Source organism: Lagopus muta, chromosome 5, assembly GCF_023343835.1.
Source record: "Lagopus muta isolate bLagMut1 chromosome 5, bLagMut1 primary, whole genome shotgun sequence".
Taxonomy (NCBI): domain Eukaryota; kingdom Metazoa; phylum Chordata; class Aves; order Galliformes; family Phasianidae; genus Lagopus; species Lagopus muta.
This window is the reverse complement of record NC_064437.1, coordinates 59,653,079-59,667,688: the sequence shown is the minus strand read 5'-3', so window position 1 is coordinate 59,667,688 and position 14,610 is coordinate 59,653,079. Positions and strand designations below refer to the sequence as shown.

The following is a 14,610-nucleotide window of genomic DNA, read 5'->3' as shown; positions in this document are numbered from 1 at the left end:
TTGACTTAGAAAGTGACTGTAGTTACATTGGGAGCTTCCACGTATGAGCCTCCCACGTCTATGGCAGAATATCCTGTGACACAGCGGGTGGAGTGCTAGGAGGCATTTGCAGTTTTCCTTAAAACTCCCAAGAAAAGAAACCTACCCTTATTGTAGTGACTTTCTTGGGCTGAGTGTTTTTTAAGCGTGGGTAGAGCTCAAATGAATGGATTTCTGTTTGAGTAAAGGCGTATTTAGGGTTGCTGAAGCCCTCAGAATTGGAATCATGGCAGCTGTGGGGCTTCGTTCCTCATGAATTCAGTGGAAGGTGGAGAATTGCATTCGCAAAACCTAAATTGCTACTTTGCAAAAAGAAAAAGAAAAAACCCTCCACCTATTAATTATTGTTTTCAAATAAGACAAGTTCCATGCTTAATCTCTTCAGTGTGAAGAATGATATACGCAGTTTGCAGTTTAATGCTAGCAAGCCTAAATGTAAGCTGCTAAGGGCTTTTAAAATCTCATTGATGTGGTCGTGCCTTTTTAGGAGTAGATTGTAATATTTTAAAGCTTTTCTGGTGATAAATTTCAGCCAGAGTTGCACACAGTGTAAGAATAGTGGGCTTTTCCCCAGTGGCAGCGATTAAATGTTATTTGGTGTCGGTCTATTTTTAAATGCATACATTTTATAAACTCTGAAATTTCTAATTCTGTGAATCAGATTAAAAAAAAAAAAAGCCTGCCTCTAAAAGTCACTTTGTGTTTCATTCTGTAGCTTAATAAGCCTTTTGTATATCCCCAAAATTATAAAATAAAAATAAAAATTAAAAGAGCAAATATTCTTTCCACAATATTTTGGATATGAAAACCTTTAAGTGGTGTAGAATTAAGGAGACTAAATTGTTGTTTTCCCAACCATGGTTCCACTTCAGATTTTTGAATCGTTTTCGTATCTCGTGGCAAAAAAAAAAAACGATGAAGGCTTGGAATGTGCACAAAATGAAGTTACGGTAAAGAAGCTCACACGTTTAACCAGCGGAGGCTTTTGTGATTTAGTGTCTTTCTTTTTGCCTTGTTGGTTAAGATTTAAGCGTTCACATAATGTCTTGTGACATAAATCTGTAACTCGATTTAAAAAATTCACAAACTTAGCGATGCTGAGTCGTATTTTATGGCAGTGAAGCTGCGCTGGGATTCATAAAATACAAGTGATTAATGTGGGCTTGAACAGAGACCCGTGAGGTTTGAGACCGCTCGCTTACATGTTAAATATCCTTTGTAAAACCAGAGAATGGTTTAAACATTTCCCAGAACTTGTTCTAGAAACATCTTCTCACTTGTGGACCAAAGCTCTGTTCTCGGCAAAGTGCTCACCTCCTCCTGCCTTCAGAAACGAAGCTGTAAATCTGCGTCCTGAGGTAGGAAATGGGCTGCTGAGAGTTTCTGAATGTTTGCTCGTCTCTGCTGAGCCTTAACAAGGACTTTTATGCAGGGATTCGGGATGTTCTTGACAGACGCAATGAACAGAATCACATAAGCCCTGGGTTATCTTTGGCTGGGTAGCCTTATATTTAGTTATTTGTTTTACATTTGGGTTTTTTTCCTCAGTTCCTAATAGATTTCATCACGTGACTAAAAATACCATATTTAAGTAAGTTCTGGGGAAGCGGCTCAATCTATCCAATCAGTTTTGCAAACTAAATCAAAGTGTAAAAACCTCTTGTCCTCTCCTCCATTAACCGCTGGCTTAAGGAGCACAAAACATACAGTAGTGAACACAAATTGGTGGGAATGTGGATAAGGCATTTACAAAGTAAAGCAGCAGATTAGTCTCGTTCCTACCATGTAGGTGAGTTTTCCTGCTCCCCAGAACTGGCAACTAGAAGGCAGAAAGAAGCCATTCAGGGGCTGGACCCGTTCAGATGAAGGGAGCAAGTTTGATTTGTTTCTTTCAGATGCAGTTTTGATCTCAGGTGGTGATGAGAGCAAAGGAGCCCCTGAAGTGGCTCAGAAATGCAACATGAATCAAGTGGAGGAGTTCTTAGTGTGCAGGAGACACGTTGGCTGCAGGCAGGGTCTGGAAATGTTTTTGCTGTGCTTTGTGCATGGAAGGGCTCATATGATGCTATTTTAAGTGTATCTTTAATCCTGCCTATTAATTGAGTAACCTTATCTTAATTATCTTTCAGTGTAATCATCTGACCTAATTCCTTATGTGAAATTACCTTTTTTTTTTTTGGTTGTGCCTTGCAATATTTTCGAAACCCTTCTGCTGCTCACCAACTTTTAAATACTTATTTTCATTTGCTAAAACTTCACTAAACAGGTCAGTGATGTTTCTCTTCTCACAAAGTCACAGTGCTGCTCTTTAACATTTCCTTAATACTGTGCAATTTGAATTTTAGGCTTCTGGCCAAGACGAGACGATCCATTTGTGGAGATATTTTGTTAAACTAAAAACAATAGAAGTATCTGATATGAGGCATTTTTAAAAATTGTTAAATGATGTGCCATATCCAAGCAGGATTCTGGAGTGTACCCTTAAGGTGTTTGGCTTTTAGTATAGCTACAGTGTGGTGGTTTTTGGTTTCTTCTTCCTCTCTGTGGAAAAGATGCAGAGTTCACAAAGACTTAATAGCTGCCGCTTAAAGACAGGGGGATCTTCCCCTGCCAAACTTACCTTGTTTCTGATACTTGTTTGGTATTGTGTACAGGTCTGGGTTTGTAAAGGAAGCTTTTGGATATATGGATCAAGGTGGTGTAATCCTGCTTTGCAGGACAAGGATTCAGGACGTGAGTGTGAATTCTTGACTTTGCTGGATAAGAAGAGGCAGCATTAGACCCTACTTGGAATGGGTATAGTGTAGATGCAGTGAAAGTTTGCCCAGGAGATCCAGCTAGCAACTCAGTTTAGAAGCATCCTGTAGTTCTTGCAAGCAGCTTTCAATAACTTTTCTTCGGTGCTGCACTGCCAGCAGAGCCCTACATTCCCCAAGCCTGTTGCCATAGCTTGTAACCTTTTCCCTAGCCTGCAGCAATCAAAGGACCCATCGCAGACCCATTTCCTATGGGCTCATTCTCCAGAGTGAGGCCCGCAGTTGAACCCATAACCAACAAATTTGCATTAAAGCTGAGAATCCTGGATTAGTATTTAAAGATAAACAGCCAAGTAGACACCATGCTTTTTTCTCATTCAGGATTTCCAGAGCAAAAGCTTTGAATTCCGGAGCGCAGCTCACCAAAACAGCTTCCCTGAATTGTTACTGTCATTAAGAGCTAAAAGCTTTGATACTTCAATATACAGAAAAATAGCTTTACTTTCATACTAGAAGTGTGCTTTGTTGTCCCTGTTGGAAATGCTTGTTTCATAAAACTTTACATTTATTTTGTCAGGCAACGGGGTTGTTCTAGGCAGGGAAGTGAGATGCTGCCTGTTCTGTGCTGCTCTGACCCTGGGAGCAGCAGTGCTGTGGCTGCAGGCGATGGTGCCTTAGAAGGTAGCACGACTTTTAGGCTTTCCCTACCATGGGGGAAAAGCTGGGAGATCGTGGGATAGCTGTTAGGGCACAAGTGTGGGTCGCATGCTGCCCACATGCCAGTGGATATAAGTGATGTATTTAGGGTTTCTTGCTGAGGATTTTGCAAATGAATTTTATTGGTAAGAATGTGAACGTAAACTCTTGCTGTAACTTAGAAATTTTATTGAGGGCTTTTTCTGTCAATATTATAGGAAATTTATTTATGTGCTACACACCCAAAGTCTAACATACACTCCTAAGTGTTTTGCATGTCACTATAGGTAACTGCATTGACATTTCAGATTTTGTGCTCTTTTTAATTCACTAGTGCATTAATTTAAAATATGTGTGTATATATATAAAACAGAAATCAAAATTTTAGTTAATATTATCTTCTTCTAGTGAAAGAAAGACTTGTTCTGGGAATTATTTCCTCATCCTGTGTTGTTGCAAAAGATTATACAACAGTGTATGTTGTATTTAACACTGTGTTCTGAAGCTACTACTTTAGAGACTACATCTTGACCGAATGTTTGATTGGATTATTTTGCTTATGGCATTCTTGCTATTTTCTCAATATTGTGACTAAATTTATTTAGTTACAGACTTTTTTTTCCCCCTTCAGTATCCCGCAGTCTGATATGTGTAAGGGGAAGGTCTTATCGATACCAGAAGATAAGGAAAGTGATTGGAATATACTGGACCCTCTGTTTTTCCTCCCTCCCCCCTGCAGCTTGCTGAGGACCTGGTGCTGGTCACTGGTCTGGAGTTCCCAAGGAAAGCTATTAGGCTATTTTTGGAAGACCTCTTGGAGCAGTTCATAGATAGCTGCTGGACTAATGGAGAAGGTGGATTTTGTTGTTGTTTTTTTATTCCTTGCACTCTTGCCTGTGCTTGTGGAAATTAAGTTCTTATTGTGCTGAAAAATCGGAAATGTACAAGTAATGACTCACTCAGAACATGGCATTATTTTTGCAGCACAGTTGTCCAACAGATCCTTCTTTTCTGAAAAAAATCTGACCAGGATCTGTTTCCAAGGGGAAAAATCATTCTTAAAAGGGAGAGGATGCTGCTGCTCGTACCAGGAGCAAGAGTTCCTTGGCAGGGTTGTGCTGGGGTTCAACTTGTGTCTGAGGTGGCACAGCAGCAATGCTTCTCCCAGTTTGTAGGGTGGGAATGGCGGTGGTATTTTTCCCTTTTTTGTAGTTATTACTATTTGTTTAATAATTCTAGAACTTCAAGGTAAGGTTATAAGTAGCATATCAAACCAAATCGAACACACATACGGAGTATTTGGGGCTGGTAGGTTATGGTACTCAAATCTAAACTATGGCCACTGTGATCTTAGTGCTTCATATTTTTTCACACAAAATAATTGTGTAAAGTTTTAAAATCAGAGTGTTTTGAATTGTCCAACTTCAAAGCTGCCTTCTTTTTGGAGAAGCTAATGAGAGAGAAACTTGGAATGAAATTAAAGCTAGAAATTGAATTGGATTTATAAAAACAAACGGCAGCGTTAGGATGGACTTATTCACGAGGAGAACAAAAGAAATGTCTCTCTCAAGCTCTCTCCGAGGCTGGTGCTGGTACAGAACTGAAGTGTCTTGAACCAGTGCTGGGCTCCCTCCTGAAGAGTGTCGACAGTCAAAGGGCACTTCATGATTTATTTGAATTTCTGAGACTCCACTTCAGATCCGTGTGACTGTTTCCTGAACATATTGTGATCTCTGAATGTGACAAGCAGATGCTTCTGATGGTTAAGCAAACAGTGTTTGTGAAAGACTTCTTTCTTATGAAATGGCAGATACATCCTGCAGGCAGCGATGTTCCTACACTGCTATTTGCAAGTCAGCTGTGCAGAAATACTGGAAGGCTGTGTCAGTGATAGAATGGAAAACCAAGCACTGGAAAGTGGTAGGAAATAGCACTAAATCAAAATGGAAAGAAGAAATTCCCTAGAAGTGCTTTCTCAAATGCTTCATGTAAATACTGCTGCAGATTCCATAATATTTTATGTTTCCAAGGACAGGCCCTTGCTGCCTGCCCTTGGATGCTGACCGTGTCCCACGCTGGAGCAGGGTCAAGTGAGAGGGGAAGGCTGTGCTCAGAAATCGGCATACGCTGCTCAGATAGGGCAAGCTGTGTGGTGAGCTTGTAAAACCCTGAGCGTTTTGAACATGTACTGCTTTTCGTGAGAGTCGCCGTGCAGTGATGAGGGAAATAAGGCTCAAGGAAAAAAGAAAACAGACGTTTCCTGTGTTTTCCTTGTAGTTCCAGGAGATGGGAAGAAAAGAAGTTACATGCTTTTCACAGAATAAAAGAAGCGCTGATCTGCGTAACTAAACTGTGCTGCTGCTTTAGGATTCTTCACTTATCACATCAATACTGAAACCATTGAGGGCTTAGTATCTCAGTATTTTTTCCACATTTGAAAGCAGTGATGGTTTTTGCTATTGATGAACTTAAAATAAAGACCTGCTAAGGCATTTTGTGCAAAAAGCGCTCTTGTATGGTAACACTTGCAGTCCTGACCGTTTTCTGTGGGATTTGCCTTGTTCTCAGAATTGTCAGTGCTAGTAAATGTAACTCAGATTACACGTTGCAGTGAAGGTTGTTTACATGTTCCCTGGTTTTGTGCATTCAGAACTTTTTATTAATTTTTTATTTCTTTTGAGCAATAAATATGCAGGAACAGCAGTTTTTCTCTTGTGGAGTATTAGAGATTCTCTTCGATCCTGTTACCGCTTCATAAGATGTGTGTTGATCTGGTTTATGTAATTTGAATTCTCTTCTGCATTTTTCAGGTACAAGCCTTTCTTCCCATTTCAAGTGTCGTCACCTGATGAGTATGAAGATCGAGACCTCTGCATACAGGATTTGCCACTGACAGAAGGTCGACTAAAAGTCACATTAATTGAATGTACAAGGTATCTATTGTGGGCTTTTGCTTATCTTTATTAAGCAAATATGTATGCTTCTGAATCATAGGAATTATAGCTGTGTGATTCAAGAAGTGGCATCTTTGGTGTAATGATTGAACTCCAGTTTAGAAATATATTTTGAAAATAAAAAAATGAATAAATGGAAGTTGCTGCACGTTTGAGGCGCTTCTACATTGTGTGCATACAAATGGATTTCTGTTTCTTATGAATTTAGTCTAGTTAGAGGCTCCTGTTTTCTTCTAGTTTGGCACACCGAATTATGAATCTCTTTCTGGACAGTATAAATGTTGTAATTATCCTATTGTATTATGCTCTAAGTACATGGGAATAATTGTTTCATTTGGTTTTACTTTGATCCAAATAACTTTCATGACGCATAACTTACTGCCTTTGTCTTGAACAAAATAATGGAAACGAACAAAATCTATTTTCTTTCTTTACTAAAGAGAAAACTGTTCTCTTTAAAACTGGACCAAGTGTGCAGGCTTCTTGTTTTGTTTGTTTTTGTCAGACCTCTTAGTTCCTGGTTTGTGTTAGATCTTATCTTAGTAGTGCTTAGGCTTTGATCTATCCTTGTGCCATTCTGCTCCTTATGAACTAAACACTGGTTTATGCTGATGTTATTTTTAACTCTTCATTAGTTATATTACTATGTGAGTTCCATTTAGCATGCCTTTTTTTCCTGTAGCCTTGTGTAACTATGTTGGAACTGTATTTGCTGTAATAATGTCTTTTATCAGTGCTACTTACCATTCAAAACAAGCTTATTTCTAGAAAGTGTTATACTTTGAAGGACTGTGTGGGGCACAGCAGTGAATCTTTAACACTTTTTTTGGAAAGAATTTCTGCTTACCTGAATTCCAAGCTTTGTGATATGTTCTCTATGAGCAAGCCAGTAATTCCAAATGATTTGATACATTCCTTGGCTGTTAAGAACCTCCTCTTCACCCACACCGAGTAAGGAAACTCAATCTCTTCACAGACAGTCTCTAATTTCAGTCCAGTAGTGTGCTCGTTTTTATTCTAATAGGACCCAAAATAACTACTTTTGAGCTCTGTGCAGTTGTTTTGACTTTGGAAAGTCACTGTTAAGTACTTTGTCTTTCCTGAATATGAAATGCTGTGTAACATTGCCAGCATATCAGCAATGTTTTCTTTCTTTCCGTTACCTTCTAGAAGCCAGATTGCTCAGTTTGACATCATCATCTGACCTTTCAGTATTTTCAGCTGTCACAGATGCTTATCAGATGGCAGAGAGAGGATGCAGTTGCTGGCTTGTCAGGCCTTTTAAGCTTCAGGTCTGATTTAATCTGACTCTTTTATGCTGCTTGGAATTTCTAGACGCACGCTTGAGCAGACACATCTCAATCTAGATGTCTGTCTTTTGGTCCTGCAGTAATTCCTCAGATCTTCCAAGTGCCCATCCTTTTTTGCAATTAAACTTCTACAGCTGTGGTCTGTAGAATGCCTCTGGAAGCATATCTTTTCCTTACTTTGTAGCTGAAGATATTTGTGAGCTGAAAGGCATGTGAAAGATTTTGGAAGGAAGAAATACAAAATGCGCATAGAAGTAACAGTCAGAATTTCCCTTTTTCATAATCACTGTGTGTGAAAGTTGTCTTGGACTGTTGGGAAGAGTTCTTTTGCCAAGCAGCACTGTATGCAAGCACACAGAGGGTTTATTCCCCCATCTGCCATTGGGACCTTTGCACATTTTTGGGGATTTTTGCCATGAGAGACTTAAAGTGAGCATTGTGTCTTGCTACTGACCGGTGTTTGCTTTTCCCTGACCTCAGTTCTTCAGGTAAAGGTGCTTTGAGGTCACTGAATCTTCAAGAGCACCTTCTATCACAGGCAGAGTGCCCCAAGGAGCCTATACTATAGATTCTATATGAATGAGCTCATAGAAGCCCAGTCATTGTTTGCTAATGAGAACTTCGAAACTGTTCTGTTTGGAACAGTTTAACCAACTGTTACCTGACAGTTTTTGGTCTTGACAGTCTTCTCACTTCCAGTAGAAGATCTCTGTAACTTCTGTATTATTTTTTCCATTCTTTTGCTCAATGCCTCAGAAGGCTTTTACATTCTTTCTCCATATTGTAACTGTGACAGAGATGAATGACAGGAGCTTTATGTCAATCATTGCATGGAGGAGCAGCGGTCAGTTTCTGTTCTCATGTTTAGCAGTTAAATCTTGAACAACAGTGGTGACACTATTGCGATGGCACAATTTGCACACTTCCTGTATTAGACATGGCTTGCTTAATTTTATTTTTTCTTCACAGAACCAAATACTTGAAATTAGAAAAGTGCAGTTGTCATTTTAATGGTTTTTTTTTTTCTGCATCTTAATGCAAAATTAAGGGAAGAATGGCCTCCATTGGCATAAATAAAAAATACAGTCTTTGCCCAATCTGCTGAAAACGTGTTTTCATGGTTGCAGTACATTCATTCCCATTAACTCTCAGAACTCATTCATTGCAAAGACATTATCAGCAGGTAAAAACCTTTTACATTCTGACAGTAAAGGTCATTCTATGAAAGAGGAAACAAATCAGACCAACGATTACAGTATTTTAGGGAAAGGGAAGGACAAAGCAACATGTCCCATATAAGTTTTTTTTTTTTTTTTTTTTTTTTTTTTAAGATAATCTGTGGAGGAAGTCTAAAAATCCATCAACTCTAACAAAACTATGCCATAATGTGAGCTATTAAAATTAACATTTATATTAAGTGGCAATTTAATCACATTTCCTTATTGATTCATTATAAATAAAGAAAGCTACAAAATTTGTATCAGAATATCTTTCTTAAGCCCTTTCAGACAGATTTACAAATCTTAGTCTGTGAGGTATAGATCTCAGTTCAATATGCTGTAGTTTTGGGTGTGCTGTGGCACAGCGTTTATCTTTTTCTGTCGTTGCATTAAAGAACACAGTACCTCTGTTTGCATGCTAGTAGAGATGTTATTCAAACAAAAATTTCCTTACTGTCACAGAAATTAAAATTTCCCCTTTGTCTTCCTGAATATGGAAATTGGATTCCAAACTCCACGTCCATCCGTGGACAGTACTGCTCATTAGAAATGAAGTATTTTTGCTTGCATGTGACACGTTTCTTCAAGTGGGGTGTTGGCAGCCTAATGTCACCTCTGTCCTCTGCCTGTCTCCTCTGAAGTTTGGAGACCAGAAGATGAAATGCATGCAGCCAGTGACCAACTGTGGAAAAACTTGAGTGGCTGGTAGCAATGAGAGACTCGCTGTGGTGTAGGCACAGAAGAAAAAGTGCGTTACTTAAAAGCAGCTGCTAAAAACAGAGCAGAGCAGGCACAGAGGGTTGCAGGGGATGGCTTAAAAATAAGCAAAAAAGATGGGATTTGGTCAGTTTAAGTAACCTTGAACAAACTTAGTCCTGTTGAGACATAATACCTAATCAGTTTGGTCTGAGAAAAAATTTCTTTTTACTGTAATTGATCCAGTGGTGTTTAGATAAACAAGTGCTGAGGGCCAATCCAGAAATAAGGCTGACATCTGCTCTTTTCATCTGCGGTGTTTCAATAAAGAATGGGCAAGTGTGCAACTTCACATCCGAGGTTGGCATTAAGGATGCAGGGACTGAGCCACACTGAGCTCACACTTACACTGAGCCACAAACACCTGATGCTTTGTACACCAAGTGTGTGGGTACAAGCCCAGTGCAAGTGTGAAAGTTGAGCAACACCTAGGATCCTCAACTATTTTGCCCACACATTCACTTATTCACATGCAAGCAGTTAAACAAATACTTTGTAGAGAGACGTACAAAAAGAATACTTAATTCCCTTTGCGGCAACACAGGTTAGAGAGCTACTGTAGACAGAGAGATGCTTTACCTTGGGACTAGTTTAATTTCACCAATTCTAGTTGTTGGTTACGTTTGCTTTCAATTATATTATTTTCAATTATTTCAATTATTTATTTCAATTATTTATTTCAATTATTTAATATAAAAATATTAACACATTTCCACATCTGGAAGTCTATGCACTTTTTGATCATGACTACTTAACCTGGAAACATTATTTAAGAGCACAAACAGAGAACTGGTGTGGTTTTCTAACAGTTTTCATCTCCATCATCTAAAGAGTTGTATGAAACAGATAAAAATATCTCAATCACAAATAAGATACTTTGCCTGAATGCTTAGAAACTGTCAAACTATACAGAAAAACAGCTCTCTTGAAAGAATATAATTTGTTTGAGGTTTTTATTCCAAAATATTTATCCAATTCCAGCTACTGTGTGATAAAACTGTGTATAAGTTAAGTGCACTTACGAATCCTAAAAGCCATTGTTTGTTTCTTTCCCCATTTTGTAGTACTGGTATCCAACTGAAAGGCTTGGTAGCCCTTTGGAATAGCATATGATGCATAAAGAACCTCTTCTGCTTGTTATGAGTGTATCAAAAGAATTGCAGATAGGAGAGGATCCTAATTCAGCAAAATAGGCACAAATAAGCAGCGACTTTAATACTACAGTAATGCTCTTCCAAACCAAGAAAAGCTGTTGTATGCTGTAAGTTTAGGACTCAAGTTGCTATCTTTATTTATAAGTTGTTACTGTCTAGGAAAGTACTCGTCTTCCAACTGAACGTTTAATAAAACAAACAGAAGTCCTAGCTAGAATTTTGAAATGATTTATGGCACATATAGAATTCTTCCACTAGAGGGTGGCAGTGCCTTGCCTTTTGTGAATTGCTTCTGTGGGCTTGTGTTTGTGCACGCTGAAAACAGTGCACAGGGGATGGATAAGGGAAGAACAGTGACTTTAGCATGATATCTGAGCTATGTAATAGTGTTACAATTCTTACTACAGGCTTTTCTGTTTCAGGTTATTTATATTTGGATCCTATGAAAAGGAAACAAATGTTCATTGCACAATGGAGCTGAGCAGTAGTGTTTGGGAAGAAAAATCAAGGAGTTCTATTAAAACGGTAAAATGGATATAATCTTTGTATGTTGCAGTGTGTCTTATGGTCTTACGTTGTTTAGGCAGTGTGCCTTCTGGGCAGTCAAATGGGTGATTTGGCAGGAAGAAAACACTGAAAACATAACGTTTTCTTTTTAATCCATAGTTTTTTGACTGTCAATTTGACGTGTATGGATAGCATCATGCTCAGTTATCACAATTGTGCTTGATAATTAATTTATACAAATCAGGTTTCAGGCACGTTTTCAACTGTTATCTGCATTAGAGCAAACAGTTTAAAATGTGCATTTGTAGACCTGTTGCCTTTGGGTGAGGCGATGTTTAGAGGTTCACCTGTCTTTCACTGAGCAGTAGTGTGTTCCTTTCTGACATGAATACTGAAGACGTGCTCAAAGGGTAATTCATCACCAATTTCCTGCTTTTGCCTACATTTTGACAAAATGTGGAGCGAATTGCTATGTATTTCTAACTTTTTCTAGAGTATATGAACCCTACCATGTGTGCTAAAGAAAAATACTTTTAAAACTGTGCAAATATAGAACATAGTAGTATTAGTGGTATTGTGAGTTAATCTTTTACTATCATGCTCGATAACATGAATTTAGCAGCACACAACCCACAAAATACATTTCTTTTGCATATGTGGGAGGAATAACGTTGCCTCTCTTCTTCAAAACAAGAGGTGCAATATATGAGAGCCTGAACATTTCACATCAGTGATATTGTGGTAGTTATCAAATTGAACTTAGACTGAGCAGAGTAAGTATTGTGCCTACTGAAAACAACAGAAGCTTTACAAAGACTTCATCTTAACAACTGGCTTCATAAAAAGAAATCACTGGAATGAAAATGAGTGTTATGCATTTTGCCTTCTACTGTCCGAGTTCAGCTCTCTTAAGCTCTGTGCATTATATTTGACTGCAGTTCTGAAGTTCAGACTGTTTTCTTGCTGGAGCAGCCAGAATCTGGAATATCTCTTCAATCTCTGTGATCAAATTCCATTTTGTGTTGCTTTTAAAACTCTGTGACAACAGCTGTGAAACTTGTTCTCAGCTTACTTATACTGTTATCCCTAAAAGTGTATGTGACTGAGCATCAGAAAGACAGTTGCTTCCCATTGCCTTAGCTGCTATATTTTCAGTCAACTGAAAAATAGTAGTGGTTGCCCAGAGGTTCACTCTAGCTCCTTTAGCCACCTTGAGCATTTGTCACAAGCACCTTTCTGATCACAGCATGCAGGAGGTGGGCAGGGAAGGCACAAGCAGGGAGGAAGCCAGTAATTGGCACGCGGGCAGAGAAACTGCTGAGGTTTTAAGTTTTGAAGATTTAAGAGCCTGGTTTGGCAGCCAAACATCACAGAGAACAGTGGTAGTTCCTAGAGTTATCTCCATTTATACTAGCTCCTGGCACTGTGAGGGCTGTTTGGCTGTGAATTAGCTGTGTTAGCTCCCTGAGCTCATTTGCTGCATGTTAGCATCTGTGCCAGAGCAATTTCAAAACGTGTTTTTGCCCTCTTGTTAGCAGGCAATGTGGCATTGGTGTGTTTGTGACAGCAGATGGCAGTAGAACTAAACTGGTGGTAGGTAGAAAGACACGTTTAAAACTGCAGAAAAGTACTTGGGCTCACGTTCTGTTTGAGCACCTGAAATGAAATGGCAGGTTTCTGAGTTTTCCATCCTGAAGAACTATGACTTGAGATGTAAGGAAGTTTGAGTAGCTGTGTCCTCTGCTGTCTCATCACTGCCTGCTGAAAGCAGTGGCTCCTTGGTGAGCTGCTGGATCTGTAGCTGCACTGTCAGTGTGGGGAACTCACTGTGCTCAATCACCTGGAATTTTATGCCACTGAAGAGGTAAACTAACTTTAGGATCCTGGTTCTAAAGATCTTGATTATGGTTGAATACTGAAACTAAAAGCTAGCACTGGACAAAGCCAGTTTGCTATGCAACTTCTATTTATCATGTTTAATACAATCATGGGGGTCTCTTTTCCTTAGAAAATCAGTTCAAATATGCAAGTTAAGTTAAAAAATATTAGGAGACCTTCCTGGATAGCAAGAGAATTGCCAATTCCTTCAATAGAATTAGAACTGTTGCAAACATGCTTAGGTTTGGAACTGACTTTTCTGAGAAATTGCAACTGTGTGAAGTCTCTCTTACATTAAATCCTTTTAAATGACCATGTCTGCAATAATTAATTGAGATGAAGTTGTTAAAATGAATATCAGAAATTACGGAGAAGAAATGATAGATTAAGTTGAAGTGAAAAATAGTTCAGTAGATTCTGGTTTAAATGTTTGTTTTCTTGTAGTATCATATAGGCATGAGAATATATCCAATGAGGCAGGTAGCATTCTACAAAGTTCCTGAGGAAAATTCTCTTAACTTTCTGCACTTATTGGCATTTCCATTCCTTTTGTTATATTAGTAGTAGTGATAAAAGATTAGACAGGTTTAATGCTTCATAATAAAGTTGGTGAGACTTTAGTCTGATCCATTATTTATGGAATATTAGCAGATGTCAAAATTGCTTCTGAAAAAAAAGTGCTGTGTTAGTGAAGGTATCTGGATGATTACAGAAGTATCTGTTGTAATTCAAAGATGTTTCTTGCTTCTGAGCTATTTACCAAATCAGTCTGAAATACCAATAAAACTTCAGAGAAATGATTTGGCACATTCCCATGTGACATGTAAATATTCCTAAATACCTTAATTAGTACTGTTGCTGCTGGAATTAACATTAATCACTGCATTGCTGTGGGAAAATTATTTATGGATAGGATATAGTCATTAGACAGCATTAGCAGCACTGGATTACTAGACAGGTGTTCCACAGCTAAAACTGTACTTATGTGTGTATCTAACTACTAGCCAGCACTTACAGACTGGGGGGGGAAGGTTTTTATTGTTTGTGACAGTGTAGAGTAATAGAGGGAAGGGTCTGAACTGCAAGACGAAATGTATCTGTTCTATGGGTTGTTGGGTTGTGGGTTTTTTTGCTTTGTTTTTGTAATAGAAATTCAGAAGCATACAATAATTGCTGTTGATTGTGAAATAAGGAAGCTGGATAATTTAAGACAGCTACGAGGGAACACGTCTTAAATTCTGATTTCAAAGTATTAGGCTGCTTCAGGTTGCACTGCAGGAACGTCCACACTTCTGTCATCTGAAAGGCAGCAAGTGTGGGTAGGAGGGTACTTTGATTGG

At 38.6% G+C, this 14,610-nt stretch overlaps 1 protein-coding gene across 1 annotated transcript in view; it reads left to right on the top strand.

Moving 5' to 3' along the window:
* The window catches only part of PDZD8 (PDZ domain containing 8), a 49,493-nt gene that overhangs the window by 11,053 nt on the left and 23,830 nt on the right, over positions 1-14,610 (top strand). Inside the window, exons 2-3 of the mRNA XM_048945381.1 lie at positions 6,302-6,424; positions 11,308-11,410. Coding sequence (XP_048801338.1) covers positions 6,302-6,424; positions 11,308-11,410 — 226 coding nt within the window. The remainder of the gene's footprint in view (positions 1-6,301; positions 6,425-11,307; positions 11,411-14,610) is intronic.